Source organism: Scleropages formosus, chromosome 15 (genome assembly GCF_900964775.1).
Source record: "Scleropages formosus chromosome 15, fSclFor1.1, whole genome shotgun sequence".
In the NCBI taxonomy this organism is placed as follows: Eukaryota; Metazoa; Chordata; class Actinopteri; order Osteoglossiformes; family Osteoglossidae; genus Scleropages; species Scleropages formosus.
In genome coordinates, this window is record NC_041820.1 from 13,558,353 (window position 1) to 13,582,384 (window position 24,032).

Genomic DNA, 24,032 nt, shown 5'->3' on the forward strand with positions numbered 1-24,032 from the left:
GCTCTTAGTTATTACAGCTCAAAGGAAAACATGCTGTTTTTTGTAAGATTTCTATCTGTTTTGTTCCCTTAGAATGATAACAATGAACAATACAGTTCTCAGCCATGTTAGCAAAACCACATCCTGCAAATAATTAATTATGTATTGTAACTTGCTTCTCTCATGAAGGCAACTGCTACCTTTCTGCAGGTCATACTATCTCTGTATAAAGGCTGGTTCAACTTTATGTGATAAAGTTATTTCTGCTTGACATATACAGTACATAAATATCTATATATAGATTTTTGAGAAATTCTTCAGTGGCATAATTTACATACTACAGTTTCCCTAACATAAAGATTCATTACTGAATACATACCTCCTGGACCAACATCTAGATCGCATACCTGATCCTTATAGGTTTAAATATGATTCCATTGTGTTTTCAAGCTTGCAAACTTTCAGTGTAACTATGGAATTAAAAAGAGACCTAGCTTCATTCTTAGGAAACACATTAATCTGTATAGCTATGCAGGTAAGTGTATGTGCTGTTTGAGGAGGCATTAAAAGCATTAAAAATATCTTTCATGTAATTAAAAATTACGAATAACAAAAGTAAATCATTTAAAATAAAAGTTTAATTAGAAGAGTAATTTACAATATTAAGCAGGCAACTGTGCTGTAGAAATCAACAAACTTTTTAATATTATTCTGCATTACTATATTACAGTGATATAAAAAGTGGATTAATATTAAAATAATGCAACCATAAGCCATGTTATTTAGTCAAGTCTAGTTAATTGATGAAAATTTTACAGAACATTTAATGATACAAGGTGTGGAACAGATACTGTATAGATTAAACAAGGAAAGAAAGATCCAAGTTGCAGAGAAACCTTTCTGCTCTTCTCTGTCCAAAGGCTTCCAGTGGAATTTCATGACCTGAGATCCTCAAGGCCGGTCAGCCCCTCTTTCTTGCCATAGCTCAAGCCTGTAGCACTTGAGCTGTTAAGGCTCACATTTGCCTCTTTCCAGATGACCGCTGTGAAAGAGAGTTGTAATTTTAAAAATGAAAAGAATGGCTAGTACCCATAATGGGTTTCAACATGTATTTCAATTCATTTTTGAAGGGAATTGTTGCTATGCCACCAGTTATTTCAAAATCATAAATGATTGATGGATCTTTTTGACCTTTCAGAATTCTTGCACCACCAAGACAAATAACCTAACAGCATTTGCCCCAAATATCCCCATGCGAAGCTTCACTCAGCTTCCGTTGTGATCTTTTTCTTCCAGAAAAGCCTGTACATAGTGCACTCATATTAAGATTAGATGGGACAAATCTGTCCTTTTCCTTAGGTGTCACATCTTGATGACATTGGTTAGGCAATGGAAGCTGTTGCTTTGGAGAGTCTGACCTTTCATGTGGTGCAAGAAGAGCAATACACATGTTTGTTACTGGCCAGACAGGGCTTGAGGTGGGTTACATGGCTGAGAGGTTTCGCAGTTAGTGTTTGTCTGGGAGTGCTACTTTGGCAGTGGTTTAAGCCAAACTTACCCTCAGCTTCCAAACCACAGCGAAGACAAAGAGTCCATAAAAGAAACTCTTAGCAATGAGAATCCCGTAAGAAAGCTTTGCCCACAGTGCATCTTGTTTAACAGTCTCTAATGATGGAGAGAGAGAGAGAGAGAGAGAGAGAGATACCATTAGGGATACTGCCCTGGAACACTTTAATATCACACATTATAAGGATTGCACCTTTGATTTAATCTTGTTATTACTGTGACAAATTTTTTTATCAATTAATCAGTTATGCAACTATTTTCACTATAAAAAAATACTGCGAATTGGCCTTAGTAAGATAAACTTCAGGTAAAAAAAGTTAAATTACCTGCACTGACACCCCCTGGAGCTAAAGAGGAATAAAATTAGATTCAGAAAGTGAATACTTCAGATACACAACACAGAAATAATGTTTGAAAGTAGCAAAACTACAGAAAATTACAAAATGTTTTTAAAACTGGGAGACATTTGGGGAGGTATTTTCTTCCACTTGGGCATTTAATCTTATTCCAATTGTACTGTATATTGGAAGGAAACTTGAAGACTTTTCAGTATGGTTGAGATCTTTATGGTTTACCTTTGTCTCCATTTATGGAGCCTTGAAAAAATTCATCTCGAGTCCCATTATAGAATTTGGTCACACAGGTGAATGTGTTCTTGGTGTTGAACCAGCGCTTTTTTGTGGTTAGGAATCTGCTAGTGATGCTGTAGGTCTTGCCGTCAGGGGCCTGCAGTGCCCTGTCATCAGTACTGACTCCCACAGTTCCCACATCCACTCCATTGAATTTCCAGTTCACTTCGACATGGTCAGGATAGAAGTTTGTGACCACACATACCAGGGTCACTGTGGCTTTGTTACAGATCTGTTGTGGGGATGGCGGAAGCACCTTCACTGTTGGTGTTTTGAGGTCATGTTCTAATAGGGATAAAAGAAAAACATTTAGGAAAGAACGATATATACACACTTCTTTCAAATTCACACTTCTTTTTCCGCTTCAGAATCCATGATCTTAATTTTCTTTCTAAATGGGTTTTTTAAACAAGCAATCGCAAACATACACTTACAACAAAGCTAAAACAAAATTTACAGTCATGAGAATTATCCTGGTAAACATCTGATTTATAACCATGGTCTTGTACAATATAGGGCAGTGTACAGATGCCTGGATATATTGTTCCTAAACACTTTTTTTCTTGAAAGCTCAGGACACAAGAAGCTGCAGCATCATGACAATTCTTTGTCAAGGGCAAAGACTCGATAGCAACCTTTTCAGTAGCTCACCACAGTATTTTCGTTTTTTGAGAAATAAGCAAAATGCATCGAGTCTTTGGGTCGTTTCCACTTACCTAAAACGGTGAGTTTAGTGCCTGTGCCGAAGTACAGCACGTCTGCAGAGCACAGCTCTTACGCGGCATTTAAAAACCATCGCTTTTGCTGGCATCATACGAATACTTTTTCTGCTGCTGTTTCTTACTTCATGTCACATCAAGAAACGTGGCACTTTTTTGAATAACCAAAGAGCCGTGCAACTATGCGAAACTGTGATTGTTTAGTAAATTGTAAGTTCGGTCATTAACTTTAGTCACCCTTAATCGGTCAAAAATATACTCTTTTGAGTTACTTTTCATTCCTCTACTGAGATTAAGATTTGATTTGTATTTATTTCTTATTATTTTCTCCACTTATCATTTTGCTTAATTTCATTGTCATTTTACTTCATTTGTCATTTGTACATTCATACATATGTTACTCATTGACTCAGATTTTAGGACATTTAGGATTTGCTCATACATAACTTTGATAGAGATGCTAATGTAATTTTCGCCAATAAATTTGTGCATTTTAACACATATAGTACACGCACTAGAGACAGTAAAACAGAATGATTGTTTTCTGCCGATATGTCACAGTATAAGAAGACTGCTGACATTATGTAGCCTGAATAGAGCCAGAAGTCGTGTTTCTAACGTATCTAAGCCAGTTATCGCATTGCCGCTTTAACGCATATCGGCTGCCACAGGAAACCAAGAGGCTGTGGGTTCAGCTTCACAGGATGGCAGTTTTTCTGAGCTGACCCAGTCACCCCATCCCTCCCCAGCCTCTTGCAATGTTGGAATGAAATGTACGGCTAATATGTACTGCAATCCCCCCATTCATAGTGGTCTACCCTCATTAATTTTTCAACAATAATTACCAGATACCTTAATATGAATTCAATCACTCAAAATGACTTCCGTTTTTACATATTTAGCTATTTACTTTTATATATATGCATAACTATTTACTGAAGCACTGAGGTTCAGAACTTTAATTTCAGACCTGAACATGCAAGAACTTATATAACAAATATCTGGTTCCGTCACAATAACACGATAAGATCAACTCACCACTTTCAAAAAACATCTTTTTCAAATTATTATCTGCCACTTATCAGTTCCCAACAATTTTAACAATTACATGTGTCCTCTGAACCTGAAAATGTCCCGAGATGTTCTAGTAGTTCCTTGCAAACTTTACATACTCTCCCCAGCAGTTACACCAGAATACGTTTTTTACAGAACCGAGGATGTACTGGAGTCGATCAGCATGGACTCACAAGAGAGGAATTGAGATGCATTTCTTACCAAGAACAGTGAGTTTGGTCCCCTGTCCAAAGTAAGCAGGCTGAGTGTTCACACTGTTCATCAGCCGCTAAAAAACTACTCCCTCATCAGAGTTTTGGCACAGAGTTTTACCAGCCATGAACCGTGTTTTACATTACCTTACACTTACAGTTCGTTTCCATGTAAAACTGGTGCGAAAAGTACAGTCTATTGCCTCTTAACGTACCTTGTCCTTCCAAACCTCTAAGATTCATAGAAGATAAATATTTAAAAAGGTTTTCTTACCTATAACAGTGAGTTTAGTACCGCTACCGAAGTAAGCGGGCAGATTGTTCACACTGTTCATCAGCCGCTAAAAAACTACTCCTTCATTCACCACAGTTTTGGCACACAATTTTACCAGGCATGAACCGTGTTTTACATTGCCTTAGACAACAGTTCTTTTCCTTGTAAAACTGCTGGTGCAAAATACAGCCTATTGCCTCTTAACTAACCCTGTCCTTCCAAGCCTTTAAGAACCAGAAGATGAACATTTAAAAAAGTTTTCTTACCTATAACTGTGAGTTTAGTGCCGCTGCCGAAGTAAGCAGGGTCGTAGTTCACACTGATACAAGGCAGCAGCTAAAACTACCAACACACAGACCACCCTCTGGAAGACTTATTTCAACTGAATCACCACTTCTGGGTCCTGCCTATATTTTCCTGCGTTCTCGACAACAGCATCAAAATGAACATTTAACCTCCCAAAGCAGAGTGTGGGAAATACAGCAGACTCTCAAGGGCTTGGTAAATACAAGGAAAAATCCTTACCTAGAACAGTTAGTTTGGTTCCATGTCCAAAGTAAACCTGCTGCTGGCCGCTCACAGCGGTACAGACTAATAATAACTAGACTTTAAAGACATCTGGAACCTGGGCATGGAGCCAGGAGCTCTTTGAATGCCGGAGGAAGATGAACATTGACACCAAACAAACCATGAGCAGCGAAAACTTTGCTCAGACCCTGAACAAACCACGTACTCTAAAACCTAGGTTCGTGAAGTTTCTCTTTCCTCTCCGACTAAACACATTTCCAGATTTGTTCTACCCTCAGTCACCGGTCAAATATTTAAAATATGAAAAAGATCAGATCAAAGCTGTTTGTTTTCTTACCCAAAACGGTGAGTTTGGTGCCTTTCCCGAATATGGCTTCGGAGTATGAGCACGCAGTGAAGCGGCTGTATCATAAGGTGACAGTTTTCCCCACATCTCAGTGCTCTGAGCCTCAAGGTACTGTACAATGGGGCCCTTTCTAATTCAAATATGAGGGAGCACCAGCGAGATAAAGCTGGTGGCAGTTTTAGGACCATAAAGAGCCATGGACAAGTAGAATATTGCTTACATTAACCATGAGAGGTAAAGAGTTTAGAGCAGATAAGGGAAAATAAAGAACATAGAAAGTTTGGAATAAGGTTCTTCTTACCCAGTACGGTTAGCCTTGTTCCTTCACCGAAGTAAGGCTGATTCGCACCAGAGGCACAGCAAACTTCACTATTGATATAATCCAACAAGTGTGCCCTTGATGGTCTACTTAAAATGTTTTATTTGCTTTTCCAAACGAACGGCTTATCATAGTTCCTGCACTGTTTCTGAACGTCTCAGATGCCGTTTTAACTACTTGAAGCAGTTGTGTCTTCGTAAAACACTCAATGAATTTTTTGGAAACGTCTTACATGGGGTTGGATGAACATCACCACAAATCAACAGACCACAGCCTTTGTTTGACACAAGTGTTGCCGCAATTTCTTTTTAAGCAGCAATGCACCATTGTATTGCACAAGGAAAGAAGAAATACTTACCAAGAACCGTCAATTTCGTGCCTTTGCCAAAATAGGCTTCATAGTTGGCACGTTGCATAGCCACCATGTCAAAAAGCCCCAAATGGTGTAATGCTTGTCTAATTTAGTAAGAATTTAGAATGTCACTGGCGCATTCGTAGTTTGACACCGTTCACTTGGTTCATTTCGAACTCTGGTTCAGGATTACTTCACGATGTTCCTCAAGCGTACGCCGTTAACATTTTTATATTCAACTCCTGAAAACGTTCAAAGACAACTGCTCCCCTGCTTTTCATCTCGCAACACGCTCTCATTTCTCTCTTTAGGCAGACTTTTAGAATGTGATAACAAAACCGTTGTCTTACCCAAAACAGTCAGCTTCGTCCCATCTCCAAAGAATACTTGGTTCGCATTGTCACAGTGCAACATGACGGATCACAATATTAACATACACTTTCAGCTAAAGCCCCCATTTGACTCATCTGAAAGGTGCATTTCAACAGATTCAGGTATTTCACACATGGAATGGTCTGTCAACACCTGGTAAGTCTTCTTACCTAGAACAGTCAGTTTTGTCCCATCTCCAAAGTATGCAGGGTTCATGTTGTCACAGTAGAAGAAGACTCAACACAAAATTCACTTGTACTTTCTAACTGTTAGCGTAAATTAGTTGAAAGGCCAGCACCCAGGCTATTTACACTTTTGAAATATTTAAAATACTTTTTCTGTCTGTCTGTTTAGACAAATTGTTCAGTGGTGTTGTTTCTTTTCAGTTACAGACTATTTTAAAAGAATTTCCTCATTAAAAGTATGTTTTCTTACCTAGAACAGTGAGCTTTGTCCCTTTCCCAAAGTAAGCAGGATCATTGTAGGCACAGTGACAACATACTAACCATTAAATTCTCTTTAAAATAATCACACACAACTTGATGAGTGAGACACTTGCATTTTTTCTGAAACTCTTCACTGTTTATACAGTTTCCTGATTTGAGGGAGTTATTTTGCTAAAATGATTACAAATGATTATTGGGATCTCTGTGTCTTATCTGCCAGTCTTTCCTGAACAGAATCTGAATTCTATTAAAGGTTTCACTTACCTAATACTGTTAATTTTGTTCCTTTTCCAAAGTAAGCCTCGCTTCCAGAGTCACATTGCTTGTCTCAGCTATAAAAAACAAATTCTTTATTTCTTCACATTTATTCCAGGAAATTTAAGGAACTGCCCGTACACAAGTGAAATCCATTTACACTTAATGATATAATGAGTTTGAAGGAAAAGAAAATACATTCCACCGATCCACAAGTTAGACACATGCACCATGGTGTTTTGGTCAGGTTAAAATTGTTCATATCCTGCTAATAAAAGCAGGGGAAAAACACTGAAAGGTTTATTCCAGCACTTGGACAGCAGACCAGAGGAGATCTGTCCATGCCGTGCCCGCTGAAACATGGAGATCTCAGGCCTTCTTGTGTTGCTGACACGTAAGGAGGTTTTTGTACAGCGACTCTATGTAAATGTATCACTGTGGCCCCCTGTCCCCACAGTGCTAAAGCATCACACAAAAACACAGCGGCGTGTTCAGTGACTCCTCCCCGTCCCCACCTCCCCGTCCCCAACCCCTGTCTGCTCCTGTCGCAGCCATTGTGGTGCTGCTGTCTGCGGCTCAGATGGCAGGAGATTGTGTCAGACCCAAAGTTACTATTTATATAAGAGCTGAGAAAAGTGGAGGAGGAGACAAGAGCACAGGCTGTTACATCCCCTCAGCGTAACACCGGAAGGAAGTGATACCCAGAATTTAAGCCTTAATCGTCCATGCAGCCATGTCCTAAAGAATTTTTTCGTTCAGCTTTTAAATTATGACATCATGCACATTCATTCACACACACATTAAAACAATCTTAAAGAACACATTTTAAAAAAAATGATCTAAATCACTCAAATAGCATTGGCTCCTGTTTGAAGAACTATGTGGGAAATGTAACCTACGCTAAACATATTTGTATTGGAATAATCCAAAGAACATACAGTATTAAATCTCAGTATTTTTCATTGTTTGTTTTTAACCCAAACTAGTTACTTCAAACACCATCTGCAACTGATCTGCCACTTTATTCTAATAGTGCAGTGATAGAAGCAACATTCCGCATCCTGAACTTTTGAACACAATTGGGACTGGAGGTCTGTTCACAACTCAATTTGTTTGTAAATACAACTACATCAGCATCAATAAAATCTTAGTAATACAGATATATGTCTATTTATGGACAAGCTTGGCTTTGTAAAAACCCTCATGAAAAGCTACAGTATAATGAATTGCAAATCTCCTGTAAGGCTTTTATTCCTTTCCACCATTTCATCAGATAGATGCCCAGTACAGGATCAGTACGGAAACAATTATTTTTAAACAGCATTAAAAACAAGTCTACTTGAACATTAAGTCTAATTGTTTTCTCCCTCTCTCGTTTCCTCCCACAGTCATAAGATGTGTTTCGGGTGAACTGATGAATCTAACTGGTGACTCTGCCCACAAAGTGTGGATTAGATATTTCTTTGGTATGGATGGGTAGATACAGTAGATGTGAATAGTTTAGAATAGTGTATTTTTTCGTGGTAAATTGTCTTGGACAAAGGTATTAGCTAAGTATCACTCAATATGGCAATATGCAATTTCTTTTATTTTCTATATAATCATTAAAAGTGTAACAATAAAGACATACCTTGATTTCTTCACTGGGTGGTTTCTGTAAAAGTCTCAGATATAGCTACAATAACTAAAACGGCTATAAGACTTTTAACAGTTTCACTGACATTGTTATACATTAAAATGAAAACTATTTCAATTGACTGAAAATAAAAACACATCTCTACAAACATCAATTCAATGCAGATTCTTGATGATTTATCTCATAAATATGTGCAACATTACTTGTTATCGATCAAATCATGAGACATAACACACACACACTTTCTGAACCGCTTGTCCCATACGGGGTCGCGGTGAACCGGAGCCTACCCGGCAACACAGGGCGTAAGGCCAGAGGGGGAGGGGACGCACCCAGGACGGGACGCCAGTCCATTGCAAGACACCCCAAGCAGGACTCGAACCCCAGACCCACTAGAGAGCAGGACCCGGTTCAACCCACTGCGCCACCGCACCCCCCCATGAGACATAACACACTGTGGAAATCATTTGAATTAATCTGGTTCCACTCTGGGTGCATTTTAATAATGGCTGAACACAGAAATGCAGGTGACGTGTTGCTCTGAAATAAACATTTCCTGAAATAGACAAGGGATGAAAATGCCATCGAAAATAAATAAACTGTAAAATGTATCTCTGAACAATCGTAACTTAAATGTTTGTAATACGTGTCTTGTTTCTTTCGCTCTCCGCCACTTATTGTTATTCTTCTATTCCTCGGAAGTGCACACACAAAAGCTGAAAACCAAGACCATTACCAGCAGGTGGTGCAGAAAACATCAACACTTGAAGTGTAAGGGTAACCTAAAGAAATCTGTTCGGTACTCCAGTTTAGAGGTATTATTACAGCCCTTCACATTGCAGAAAGTCACTGAATTCTAGTGAGATAAATTAAATTTATTTAATGTGGATTGAATAGAAAAAAATGATGTCCTGTATATATTTATTGAGTACTGTTTCATACTGTGTAGTGGGAGAATTGTGCCAATGTTCTCTCTTTAAGAATCCTAAGTTCTTCATCGTGATTTTACTTCATTCCTTCATTACTGTGAGGACATGAAGACAGATGAACACACTGTCCGAAACAGCTTGTCCAAAGCGGGGTCGCGGTGAAGCAGAGCCTGAACCAGCAATGTAGGGCATGGGGCCGGAGGAGGAGGGGACACACCCAGGACGGGACGCCAGTCCATCGCAGGGCATCCCAAGCAGGACTCGAACCCCAGACCCACCAGAGAGCAGAACCAGGCCAAGCCCACCGCCCCACCGCGCCCCCCAAGACAGATAAAGCATAAGGAGTGTTAGAAGTTAACCCAACAACCATTAAGCTGTATTAACAGGCAGACTCTAATGACATGTTCCCTTTACTTTAAATGACATTAAGAGTAAGAGGAGAGGAGCAGTGTTTCCATTGTTGCTGCATTATTCACAATGATTGTGATCACTTGTAATTACTGCAATTGTCCAGCAGAGGCCACTGTTTAACAAGCTGTAAAAAGCTGTTCGAAAACAGATGTAGACACATTACAGATTCCACTTTTTTTAGAAACCATTAGATCTCCCTGCTGTTTTTAAATCCTATATATGTGGTATGACACATGAAATGTAATACGAAACAGATGACTGAGTATTAGTATTGACCCAGCCCCCAAAAATGACATGTATGCCACTAATAAGAGATATATTTTGACTTTGGTACTCTGGTTTCCTCCCATTGTCCAAAGACATGCTTTCGAGTAAACTGGGGACTCTAAACTGGTCAATGTGAGTTTTAGTGGTGTAGAGATGAGTGACTTACTGTAAGTACCATTGTCAGTCACCCTGGGTGAAAAGGTGTGGGCTGATAATACTACTGTATGTAGTATTCCCCGGAAGCCGCTTCGAAGACTCAGCTAAATGAATAAATGGAAATGTAAATATATTTTAACAGTTTCAATGTTATTTAACAGTTTCAGTGTAAAAACACTGCACAATAATACAGAGTGCACAATAACTATATATGTATGGAGCAGATGGGGCTGGATAACTCCCACTCCTTTCCTGCACCGGCAGCCACCCCTGGAGACAACTTGTCTGGACAAACTGAGCACCAGTGACCAGTTTCACAATCAAGAGACTTATTAAACCAAGAAATCAGCAAGTGGGAGAGGTCTTTTCTTTTTGAAGAATGGTGCAATGAACAAGTGCATGCAGCTCAGGACTTGTATGACAGAAATTCAAGACAATGATGAAGCTTTGTCTTTTGACATTTTAAGGTAAAATTTGAAAAGCAGTGTATGAGTGTAAAAATCTATATGCATTTTAGTAAAATCCCATAACATGTAAAAAACGTATCCAAAACTTTTCTTTCATCTGACACACGGTGGTTAATGGGGAGTTATTGTTCAGCTCTCTAACTGCTGTGCGTCACTGTGCCATACTGGAGGCGCAGAAATACACGGCCGAGTCCCCGGGGTCCAGGTTTTTAATTTCGAGAGAAGACTTCAGCACTTCAGGTCGACTCATTTCGTATTTGGATTCGTTAAAGGGCGGTTCTGTTGTCACTGAGCCTTCGACCGGTGAATATGCCAAGAGGTCCATTGCTCCAGTGGTCTGTTTGTACCAGTACATTCTGTAGTAGCTTTCATCATCATGTTCACAGTGGAGTGTCTCTGATGCCCTCCCAGTTCCAGTAAATAAAGCTGGCGTTTTCTGAATGACATTCACTCCTTCACACAACCCTGCGAAAGGGGAAAAGCAACACTTGAACACTTTGCAAAAAATGAGTAAAAAAGCTTCAGTACTATTGGTATGGAGATTGAATGCAGGCGATCCTGATGTTAGGAATAAGAGAATAAGGTATTACCAGCAGAAATCAGAAAAGCTGTTAGGACACAGAGCATCTCCATTCTGTCCAAGCTGATGTGAGCCGGTGAAGACAGAATATCCACTTTTCAGGTCTTCAGGTCTTTTGTCTTGTCTTTTATGTTGCATCAGCAGATAACAAATATTATTCTATAAAATGCTTGTTTTAATCTAAAGACCGCATAACAAGGGGGAAAAAACTTCCTCTCTCCCTGAAAAAATTATACGAATAATTACAACATATTCATTTATATTCGGCGCTTAGTGATTATTGGCGGACAGATGAGCTACAAAGTACGTTCGAGTAAAACAACTCCCTTTTTTGCTGGATGATTCATCTCTCCTCCTCCTGTTTCTCGTATTCACTCATTGACAATGTCAGCGCAGTGGCTGATGTCACACAGACTGCTGTCCAATCACAGTCGATAGTCTTATTGTTCAAACTTGGTCTCAGAGTCAAAGACCTTCACCAGTTTCACACCAGTAGAAGGTAGAAATGTACTGCAGATGTACTATGCATGCACCCTTTCCCTAGGATTTGTATACTTTCATAACTGACTGGTCTTATGACTTAACATAAGAGCAGTATTTGCAGTGAAATACTCATACCCTGATTTGAAGTCAGTTCTTTATAACAATACCAGAATTGTTCGGATTTTAACTTTTAAAAAGTGATTTGGAAATGCTCGCGTTCAAGGAATGCATTTTGAAGTAATATATGGCATAAATGTTAGAATTACATTCTGAATTCAGACATCTCCACACTTAACAGTTTATTGTCATTGTAGATATGAAACATTTCATGGAGTCGTTGCAGGTAGCATCGGTGTCACCAGATGCTTTCCTTCCTCTGACTGATGGTGGTTAATGAAGAGTTATTGTTCAGCCCTGTAACTGCTGTGCGTCAGTGTGCCATACTGGAGGCGCAGAAATACACGGCCGAGTCCCCGGGGTCCAGGTTTTTAATTTCGAGAGAGGAGTTCAACACTGCAAGTCGAATCATTTTGTACTTGGATTCACTGAAGGGTGGCTCTGTTGTTGCTGAACCTGAAGAACCAGAATATGCCAGCAGATCCATTTTTCCAATGTTGTGTTTGTACCAGAACATGTAGTAGTAGCTGCTATCATCATGTTCACAGTTGAGTGTTACTGATTCAGCTCCAGTTTGCGCGAATAAAACGGGAATTTTCTGAAATACGTTCACTCCATTAGTTAGCTCTGGAGAAAAAAGCAAAAAAAGAAAAAAAATCACTTTAGTGTGCATTTACAGATTAACCATTCAATGACTCCATAACTTCAGTATCCAAAGCAAATGCAAGCAGTAGGAGAATCTGTTATTACCAGCAGTTATCAGCAAAATTATTAGCACACAGAACATCTTCATTCTGTCCATGACAAAGGAATCGAGTGAGGACAAAGTGTTCATTTCTTTCTTAATTTCCTATTCTCTCTGTTTTTAACAAAGTCTAACTACTAGTAGAGAAAAGCCTCTACTGGTATAAAGGCAGCACGTTACCCCAGAAAGTGTGTAAAACTGAGTAGCAGAGAAGAACAAAACGGTACATTGATCGCCACTGGTTACTGACACACGCATCAGATATACTAAGCCTTGTGTGTTGAGATGACTCCCTCTCTGCTTCCCCTCCCTCTTGTGTTGCTTTTCTCTTCTCTTTCGTCTCTTAGATTGTCAGCACGTTCGCTGATTTGTCACGTGCTCCCACCCAATCAAAATGAGCAATCTTGTTTTTCAAACAAAACGATGGGCTTAAATACAAGGGTAAAGCACCATCACAGTTTCACACCTTTGCAAGGAAAAGATGTGGTTCCGATCCATATTTATACATCTCATATTTTTTATGGGAATTGTTCTCCAGATAACCCGGCAAATGATTTAAAACAAGCATTTTTAGACATGTGAACGTTTCATATTGAACCCAAGTTAAGTACAATTTGTATCATATGAATTATGAACAAAAACTGTTCATTAAATTTACATTTAATTACATTTACATTTATTCATTTAGCTGACAGTTTTCTCCAAAACGACCTACAATGTTACTTAGGATTATAGAACAATGATGTAATGCAAGAAATATAATACAAACATAACTGCAGTTAAAGCTAAACTGAGGGGTGGTTTTACATAGTGCTTGTTTATAAATTAATTTTTAAATGCACAAAACTTCATACACGCTTTTAATCGTGAGCAGAAATGTTTGTGATTCAAACTAATGACAACTATGAAAATGAATTACCATGTTTGCTTGGTAAAGTAATACTACTATATGTTCCGCAAGCAGTGCTTCTGCAGACCACTTGAATATTAGGGAAATTCTTAAAACAGAAAATAATTTTACTGAAGAGGGCTGCGTTTATTGTGACTTTGAGAATTAATTCGGACTTGAAGATGTTCCGGGCAAAACGAGTTGATCATATCTTTTCCTTTGTCTGACAGGTGGTGGTTAATGGGGAGTTATTGTTCAGCTCTGTAACCGCTGTGCGTCAGTGTGCCATACTGGAGGCGCAGAAATACACGGCCGAGTCCCCGGGGTCCAGGTTTTTAATTTTGAGAGAGGACTTCAACACTTCAGGTCGACCCATTTCGTATTTGGATTCGTTAAAGGGCGGTTCTGTTGTCACTGAGCCTTCGCCCAGTGAATATGCCAAGAGGTCCATTGCTCCAGTGGTCTGTTTGTACCAGTACATGTACAGGTAGCTGCTATCGTCTTGTTCGCAGTGCAGAACCTTTGATGGAGTACTAATTTTTGTAAACGTTATTCGCATTTCCTGAATGACAGTTACTCCAGCAGTCCGCCCTGTTGGAGAAAACATTCACCGAATCATATATTTTCAAGTTGAATTACCTTTCATCTACTGTTTGTCATTTCAAAAGACTTCGGTATGTCTGAAAGGTCTATAGGAAAACAAAAAACCTGGTAAATGTCATTAAGCAATTTTTAAACAGCAGACTATTCATAAGACAGGCAAAAGAGTAAGTAGATGTTTGTGGTGGGTCTTACTGGCAGTGAGCAGAAAAACTAGCACACAAAGCGTCTTCATAGCGCGGCATTCCACAAGTGCTGAAGTGATCCGAAATCAGTCTTCTGTCTTGATACTTTTGGAAAATGTTCAAGTATCAGCCCATAAATGCATTCATTCAAAAGATGTTACGGCTGTACAGCGTGCAAAAAACAGAATAATCTAGAAAACAGCTGCGAATGATCAAATAAATTGCAAAATGAATGGTGTGTCACTTTAAGTCAAGTTACATGTTTTACTTCCTCTCCTATTTGAGGTCTTTTCCGTCTTGTCTTTAAACATTTACCATGTCGTTACCTTCAGTGGCTGATGTCACACACACTCCTATCCAATCAGCATCATCAAATGGCTTTTAACGCGAAGTCAAGGTTGAACACAAAGCACTTTCACTGAGACCAAACCTTGAGAAGACACACGTGTACTTGTAGTTAACACTGTTATGCACTGTAAATCTATTATTATTATTTTGTGGTTTTAGCTTGTTTTTTACCTATATAAAACATTCTTTGCGAGAACTACTGAAAAATGCACACACACTGTCTGGGTCGCGGCGAGGCGGAGCCTAACCCGGGCAACACAGGGCGCAAGGCTGGAGGGGACACACCCAGGATGGGATGCCAGTCCATCACAAGGCACCCCAAGCGGGACTCGAACCCCAGACCCACCGGAGAGTAGGACCCGGCCAAACCCGGTGCACCACTGTACCACTGCACCACTGCACCCCCTCCTGAGTAATAAAAATGCACTACTGGCAGTTACTGTATTATACATGTCATACCAATAAACTGGCTCCGGAGTTGTGTCTTAATTGAAAAAGTGATAGTTGTGTGATTTGACGACTTAAGGTATTGTGGGGCTGTTTCAAAAGTGTTCATGAAAAAAAGGTGTACACACAGTACACCTTTAGTACGGTCGCAGAGCAGGTAACACTGTTGTCACCATATCATTTCCTTCCTCTGTCACACGGTGGTTAATGGGGAGTTATTGTTCAGCTCTGTAACTGCTGTGCGTCACTGTGCCATACTGGAGGCGCAGAAATACACGGCCGAGTCCCCGGGGTCCAGGTTTTTAATCTCCAGAGAGGACTTCAGCACTGCAGGTCGACTCATTTCGTATTTGGATTCGTTAAAGGGCGGTTCTGTTGTCACTGAGTCTTTGCCCAGTGAATATGCCAAGAGGTCCATTGCTCCAGTGGTCTGTTTGTACCAGAGCATGGTCAGGTGTGTGTTATCATCATGGTCACAATGCAGTGTTGTTGATGAAGTCCCCTTGTATATAAAAAAAATTGGATTTTTCTGAATAATGTTTACTCCATCAGTCAATTCTGTGGGAGCAATAAAAAAAAAACCCTTAAAATATTTTCCAAGCTTTACATTTCAAAATATATTATAAGTGCAAGCATTTCAAGGAGTTGCCATAAGACTACCAATTCTTACTGGAAATAAGCAGCATAGATATTATACAGATCTTCATACTGTCCATGATGAAATTCTACAATGTCTTCCAACCACCAACTTCTTTTACACTCTTCTGGGTTGTGTCTTCTTAAGTGTCTGTATTCTAATAATGGCCGTATGTGTCAGGGCAGGAAAATGCCTTCAGTGCACAGATCACACTAGATATAATGAGTCATTGTCATACTGCAGTTGTTCCTCCCTCCACATCCTCCTCAACTTGTCTTCTTCCTGTCTTCTCTCTTTGACTGTAACACTGATATCACACAGATTATAAAAAAGCTTATGCATGTTGTTCAAGGTATCGCTTGGGTTTATACACACAGGAAAATCATCTAGTTCTACTCCTGTAAAGGGAACATATATGGAAGTTTCCATGTACACTAACAAGGCGGTTTTTCCCTAAAATGGACTATCCATATAATTTGACATGTTACTAAACAAGCAAACAAAATCCAAGGAAAATCATACATAAAACAGGGCATTACTGAAATAATCGTGGTTGAAAACATGAATATGAGGATAAATTTTTTTTGCCATAGTGCAATAATAACACTTCTGTGTTGTGGTACTAAATGAGCCATGAGAGTGGATTGCTGGGTGTTTGGTCAAGTCACGTGGTCAGTTGTTCACCTGTTTCATTGCTTTCTTTCTCACCTGTGCAAAAGGAGGTAAAAAACAAAATGTAAACAGAATTTACATTAAATTTACATTCATTACGTTCATTTAGCGGACGCTTTTTTCCAAAGCGACGTACATCTCATAGACAATTGCATGCATCACATTTGTAGAAAGAGAGACTTAGATGCACACGTTTGATTCTAAAGCACAGTTAATGTGTTACTTTGACTGCTACATTTAAAAATTTTACTTTTTAAACTCGTGCTCTTACTTCAACCTTTAGGGAACTAAAAGTTTGATGCACCAAATAATGCTGCAACGTTAAGGACTTAAAAAACGTGTGAAGTTAACTCTGATAAAACGTAGAGAACAGTTTTGGCGCCACCCTGCGTTTGCTAACTAAGTAAGTAAGTAAGTAAGTAAGTATGTAAGCTACATCCTCTACAATAATAACGGGATTTGCTTGTTCACAAAAAACTACGGCAGGTGTCTAACAGGAAAGTGTGTGCAGCTCTTGGAGCTTCTGACAGGTATTAACCTTGCGTGAAACCAGCTCCAAGTGTCACTCGTACCTGGCAGCTAGGATAACCTATTCGAGGCCATAGTGACCATCTTTATAAAGCGCACGTCTCGTAAAGAATATCTGTGTGCAAATATCTGCAGAAATTATACAAAGAGTGACTGTATGAAATAGAGTGACAGTCAAAATGAAAAGAAACCAGCATATTATGCTTGACCATGTCTGAGTGGTGCAACTTTTGGTCTCTCAAGACTAATCACATCCCAGTTCACGATGGTACTGCTTTCCCTCCTCAACAGAGACCATCATCTGCGAACAGGTGCTTCAGGAAGCTCCTAGATTCCTGTACTACACTACAAAATGTGGAGGATCTTATTCAAAGGAAGTAAAAGGTAATGGAGTGAAGGGAAAACCGATGACATGAGAATCCTTGACTCCATTGCTTCTTATTGGTGAATTTTTTCTCTTCCAAGCTCCATTCATATACTACTAGAGTTGAAAAAGAAAAAAGAAACATGGTCGGGTTCAATGTGTAAAAAACTACGAAAACAGGGAAAACTGAATGCTAATTTATAGCCCAGTGCATTAAAATGTAAAAAATTATACTTTATAAAAAGAGACTGTTGTTACGTTTACTGTTATTCCAAGCAGCACAGGTGTCACCATATCCTTTCCTTCCTCCATTAGATTGTGGGTAAAGGGGAGTTATTGTTCAATACCGTACCTACTGTGCATCACTGTGCCTTCCTAGAGGCACAGAAATACACAGCCGAGTCCCCGGGCTCCAGGTTCTTAATCTCCAGAGAGGACTTCTTCACTTCAGGTCGACTCATTGTGTATTTGGATTCGCTGAATGGGGCTTCTGTATTTGCTGACCGTTGAGCACGAGAATATGCCAGCAGATCCATTGTTCTAAAGCTCTGTTTGTACCAGAAGATGTCGGTGTAGCTGCCGTCATCGTGTTCACAGTGCAGTAACACTGATAGAGAGCCAGTTGTTGTGTATAATCTTGAGATGTTCTGAACGATATTAACTCCATCGGTTAACTCTGTGAGATAAACGGGGGAAGAATCGTAAATTAACAACTATTTCCAAACTCTCGGAAGAATGAATCCAAAGCAGGAAAATTCAACTTGAAGTAATTAGATCTGCGATTCTTACTTGCAGCAAGTACAAAACATGTTAATACCAAGGAAATCTCCATTTGCGTGCAAATGCAGTGATGTGGTCCGAACGTTTTCGATCTCCGTGTTCTGTCTATGAAAACAATTACCACTGATAGAGAGCTGCTACAAGCATGTAAACGCTGATGTAGGTTTAAAGAGAGCACAGAATGTCAAACACTCAGTTGACCTGCTCGGTAAAAGTATAGTTCTGTATCTTGCAAAGGACATTTGCAAAAGTGCGTCTACAAAGGTAAGATCTGGCTGGAGGCCATTGAACGTTCTCCTTCTTGCTGTGAAATAGTTACTCTCTCAAGTCTTGTATTTTGATCGTTTTTTCTCCTCTATCTTTGGTCTTCATTGGCTGATGAGAGACAAATCTGTCCAATCAGAAACGCTGGTCTTCCCGGAAAAGAGTGAGTTCATGTTACTGTTAAGTGCAATATAAACTGTACAGTATCAACATCAATAGCAACAGTCCATAGTTATAGAATAATGTTACATAGAGTTCCACTTATACAATAACCTTGTGACTGGGAGTTGTTTGATTCATAACTAATAGCAAAAGCTGCTGCTGAAATTATTTAATATGGGAATATAATATAAAATCCAAATGGGAATGTGGCATACATTTTTTATTAATCAGTTTTTTAGCAAAATCTGGTGAACAGCATTGTTCTATACGACAAGTTTTGGGTGACTGAATAATTTTTTCTTGTTTATAAATGAAAAACTGCTACGTTAGAACATTGTTTGTGAAGTTACAAGAAGACAAATCACTTAATATAGTAAAATTCTTTATTGCCAATGTAACTCTCCAGGGCCGTCTGTCTTTCTTTTCATAGTAAATTTTGCACATAAAATTATAGACGATGTGCACACAAATGCTTTCAGAGACTGGTTCTGCACTTATGATGGACAGACCAGTCAGGTGCCTCAGAAGGGGCTGAGAAAGAGCTTCTAGAAGAAGTGAGGGAGTGGCCAGTGGTGTTGCTTTGTGAAATATAAAAGGTAAAGTACCAGGTTTCTTTGGGGTCTCCATGCAGATTATCATGAGAAGTGATGTGTGGACTGAAGTGTCTGTTCCCTACTTCAGTTTTCTTTGCATTTTGAGGGGACATTGCAAGGACTGTGGGATTTGTTGGCTTTTCTTACTGGCTAAGCTGTTATTGACCAGAGTTGAGGATCTCTGCCCACGGGAGAAATGAGGTTCATTTTTGTTATTTCTGAACTGTGATTTTTTTATTTTAAATGTCTTTCAAAGTGAGGGCGTGGTGACGCAGTGGGTTGGACCAGGTCCTGCTCTCCGGTGGGTGTGGGGTTCGAGTCCTGCTGGGGGTGCCTTGCGACGGACTGGCATCCCGTCCTGGGTGTGTCCCCTCCCCCTCCGGCCTTACGCCCCTTGTTGTTGGGTAGGCTCCGGTTCCCCGTATGGGGTAAGCGGTTCAGAAAGTGTGTGTGCTTTTCAAAGTGGCATGGTGGCACAGCAGATAATACTGGTGGCTCAAAGGGCCTTAGTTGTGCACCTGGATGTAGGTTTGATCCCTGCTTAGCCTGTGTGAAGTCTGCACACTCTTTGCATGTTTGTCTGAGTTTTGCTCTTGGGTCAGTGTGTTTTGAATGTATTGTGTACTGTATTACAGGACAGTTGTATTGGATGCTGTTTCTGGGGTGGAGGAGTTTGTGCTGGTGCAGACAATGCAGGTGTCATCATATCTTTTCCTTTCCTCATCAAGTGGTGGTTAATGGGGAGTTATTGTTCAGCCCTGTAGCTGCTGTGAGTCATTGTGCCATACTGGAGGCACAGAAATACACGGCCGAGTCCCCCGGGTCCAGGTTTTTAATCTCCAGAGAGGACTTCAGCACTGCAGGTCGACTCATTTCGTATTTGGAGCCATTGAAGGGTGGTTCTGTATTTGCTGAATTTACAGCTGTAGAATATGCCAGCAGATCCATTCTTTGATTATTCTGTTTGTACCAGTACATGTAGAAGTGGTTGTTATCATCATGTTCACAGTGCAGCACCTCCGAAAGAGTCCCAGCTTCCGTAATTATAACCGGTTTGTTCTGATTGACTGTCACCCCAGCAGTCAACCCTGTTGGAGAAAACAGAATCATTTGAGAAATTAAGCTTTGACAATTTTGGTAAAGATATCTCATAATAATGCCTTAATTTTTTGAGTTTTGTATTTGATTACCATCAGAGAGAATGTATAAGTTTTGAAAACATGAAATGCAGAACATTGCTTTCATCTCTATTGTTTCCAAAGTATCTGTGAAGCAGTTCTTACTGGCAATGAGCTGCAGAGATATTAATATTCGGAGCATCTCCTTGGTATGTAGTTGTCTGATCCAGGCAGAATACTCCGCTTTCTTTACTCTTCTTTCCCGCCGATTATTGTGAATTGTGCTGTCATGGTAAACAGTAAGGCTAAAACAGAAAACATTTTATGGAAAAAGGTAATTTAATAGTTCAGAAATATTTGTTCAATCAATTATGAATAGAGAGCAATGTAAGAGATCGGTAAGAAGTTTTTGGTAAATATACAGATAAACTAGAAGGAATACGGTATTGCTACAGTAGCAAAAGCTTTCTTTTCTGTTGACCTGGTTCCTGTTTATGTCTCTTTTCACTCTTGGGTCTTTCCACTCCCATATTTGTCAGCACAGAGGGAGACAGAAATCTGTCCAATCAGAATCATGTTTCTTATTGTTAACATTTGAGCTTGAGGATAAATACAGACACATATATGCAGGTTACAGCAGATGAAGTTCCTTATCAGTTCCAGAGTTGTAGCACCGGTGCAGAGGCACTATTACCATTTACACAACTCTCACTTTATTTCTGTCGTAAGTGATTTCTGAGCATTTAATACGGGTGTTACATTTTGTGAAGCACTCTTTATTAAATTTCCCATACACTGTAAAATTTTAATTAGCAACACAGTTATTTGCTATAAGCAATATACAGTTGTAATAACTATAAATGGAAGGATAATTCTAGTTTGGAAAATTAGCATTCAAATGAAGTAATAACAGGGATCAACTTCTAAAGTTTATTTCTTTAATGTGGGGATGTGGTGGTGCAGTGGGCTTGGCCGGGTCCCACTCTCTGGGGGGTTTGGGGTCCAAGCCCTGCTTGGGGTGCCTTGTGACCAACTGGTGTCCCTTCCAGCACTGCGCCAGAACTGGGTCACAGAAACTAAATATAACTATATTTACTAGAAGGGAGAAGGCAGGGGTGCTCATGTAACTTTCTAAGGGATTTACAAAAAGTGTGCAGACATTCCTGAATTCATTTGAATTATCATGCACTTCAAATGTAAGCATTTCTAACAGAGTGACAAGGTGTCTTGTCCAATGTGTGCCTTGACTAGCCTCAAACCCTGTACTTGCAGAAAAGGTTTCAGTCCACTGTGACCCTGAATTGAACGAGAGGTAGCTGCTAGCAAAGCGCTTAGAACTACTGCCTTTGGACCCAAAATCAGTAGGTTTGAATCCCACCTCCAACTGTAGCTCCCTTGAGCAAGGTATTTACCCATAACTGCTGCAGTAAAGAGGCCAGCTGTATAAAAGGGTGAATAATTGTAAGTAGACTGACAATGTAAGTTGCTTTGGAGAAAAAAAAGTGTCAGATAAATATCAACAACTTTGAGTGAGAAAGCTAGATGCCTAAGTCAAGTACACATAAGCAAAGGGAACTGCTGGTGTAGACCATATCAACAAAATGTATTTCTTTCCAATACTCAACTTATGTCCCATAACTTTGTCAAAAACAGAATTCAGCTTGTGCAATGTTTTCTTTGGCTGCTTTTATTTTCAACGTGAGTTTAAATGTAACTTTTAAACGAAGAAACAAAAAAATTTCACTGAATTTTTCTTTTTAACACGTGTGATCATATCCTTTCCTTCCTCTGACACACGGTGGTTAATGGGGAGTTATTGTTCAGCCCTGTAGCTGCTGTGAGTCAGTGTGCCATACTGGAGGCACAGAAATACACGGCCGAGTCCCCGGGGTCCAGGTTTTTAATCTCGAGAGAGGACTTCAACACTACAGGTCGATTCATTTTGTACTTAGATTCACTGAAGGGTGGCTCTGTTGTTGCTGATTCTGAAGCTGTAGAATATGTCAGCAGATCCATTGCTCCAGCCGTCTGTTTGTACCAGTACATGTTAAAGTAGTCATTTTTATCATGTTCACAGCGCAGTGTCACTGAAGAACACCCAGATTTTATAGACAAATCCGTGAGGTCCTGAACAACATTCGCTCCATCGGCGGACTCTGTGAAACAGAGAAGGACATTGAGCTGTTTTGAGTACCAAGGGGGATTGTCCATCCATTTTACTCGTGATTTTGGATATTACTGCTATGGATAATACCTACAGAAAACAAAAATGTCTTGTTTAAAATAACGTTTAAAATTGTTTGAAATGTTTAAAAGAATGTTATTTAAATAGTTGACATAAAGACAGTTCTTACTGGTAATAAGCAGAAACAATATACAGAGCTTCTCCATCCTTTTCCAGACGAAGGGACCTGATGTGGATGAACCACAGCCTGAAAACTCTTCTCTTCTCTGTCTTCTTATGGGCAACAGCGTTAAAGTAGCAAAGCGCAAAATACTTGTGTGCAAAAGCACCCCAACGTGTCAAGGTGGAAAAATGCCCCTAAATGTTTGCAAAAGCTTACAGACTGAATCAGTAACTGAACAGTAACTTATTGTTGAATAAATAGTTCAAGCAGAATAGGGAAGTAATAAAGGTTTCTTCTACATTTGAAATGGTTCATCTCCCTCTGCCTCTTGTGGTTTTCACCGTGTTTTCCTTCACTCTGTCACTGTAGACAAAGGGTGACGGCACATGCTGTTCCACCCAACCAGAAGATTTCAATCCGGCACATGTTTTTTGTGCAAGTTCTTTTTTTGTCATGCATTAAAAAATTGTTGTCAAAAAGTTACATGCACAAAAATCTTCACTTCATTTTGCCAGCTTTGCTACAAACCCATTTTTACCTTCCAAAGTCCAGTCAGAAAAGGACAAGAAACTAGAAACTAATCAATGTTGTAAACCCACTAAAGACATTGAAAACTAATGAGAACTAAAAGCTTCTCTATTTCTTCAATGATAAAATGACTGCAGGAAAAATCTGCACAATACAGTATGAATGTGTATATACAATATTTATACACTTACATATTATATATTATGAGCCATACATGATATATATGTCTCTTATTATAGTTTCACTGGTTTCATCAGACTTTCTATCATTATTATGATTTTTCACCTTAGCTTTTCTGTTATCTAGAGCTTTCATCTGAAGGCTAATTACTATTTTTAATAATCTGTTCAACTCAGTAGAATTTATTGGAGTAATCTGGGTATCTTCAGTCAAGGACTACAGCAAAAAGGAGATTCAAACCAGGTACCAGCTCTATCCTCCAGGGTTCCTACTGCCTCAGGTATACATATTTCATTAGAATTCAGTTTTTTCATGTTTAAGAGGTGTGTAGGAAAGATTCTTGTCTTTTACATATTTCCACGAAGGAAAAGCCCTTGCTGACTGGGTTGTTTGTTTCCTTTCTGGACATTGTGCAGAGGGGTAGTGACTGACAGGTTGGAATTGCTGTGAAAAAGTCCTTCATTCCTTGAAGAGTCAAAACAACTTTTGAATTATCTTATTCTTAGTGAAGAGCGCCACCTTGCAGATTTAACTAAGGAACTTACAGT

The 24,032-nt window shown here is 39.5% G+C and overlaps 1 gene segment (V, D, J or C); it reads right to left on the reverse strand.

Moving 5' to 3' along the window:
- Positions 1–651: 651 nt before the first annotated feature.
- On the reverse strand, positions 652–11,166 carry LOC108919397 (T cell receptor beta constant 2-like). The segment is given in 6 exon segments: positions 652–1,021; positions 1,538–1,644; positions 1,872–1,892; positions 2,121–2,459; positions 5,608–5,711; positions 11,072–11,166. Coding segments are annotated over 6 exon segments (693 nt in total).
- Between the last annotated feature and the right edge of the window lie 12,866 nt (positions 11,167–24,032).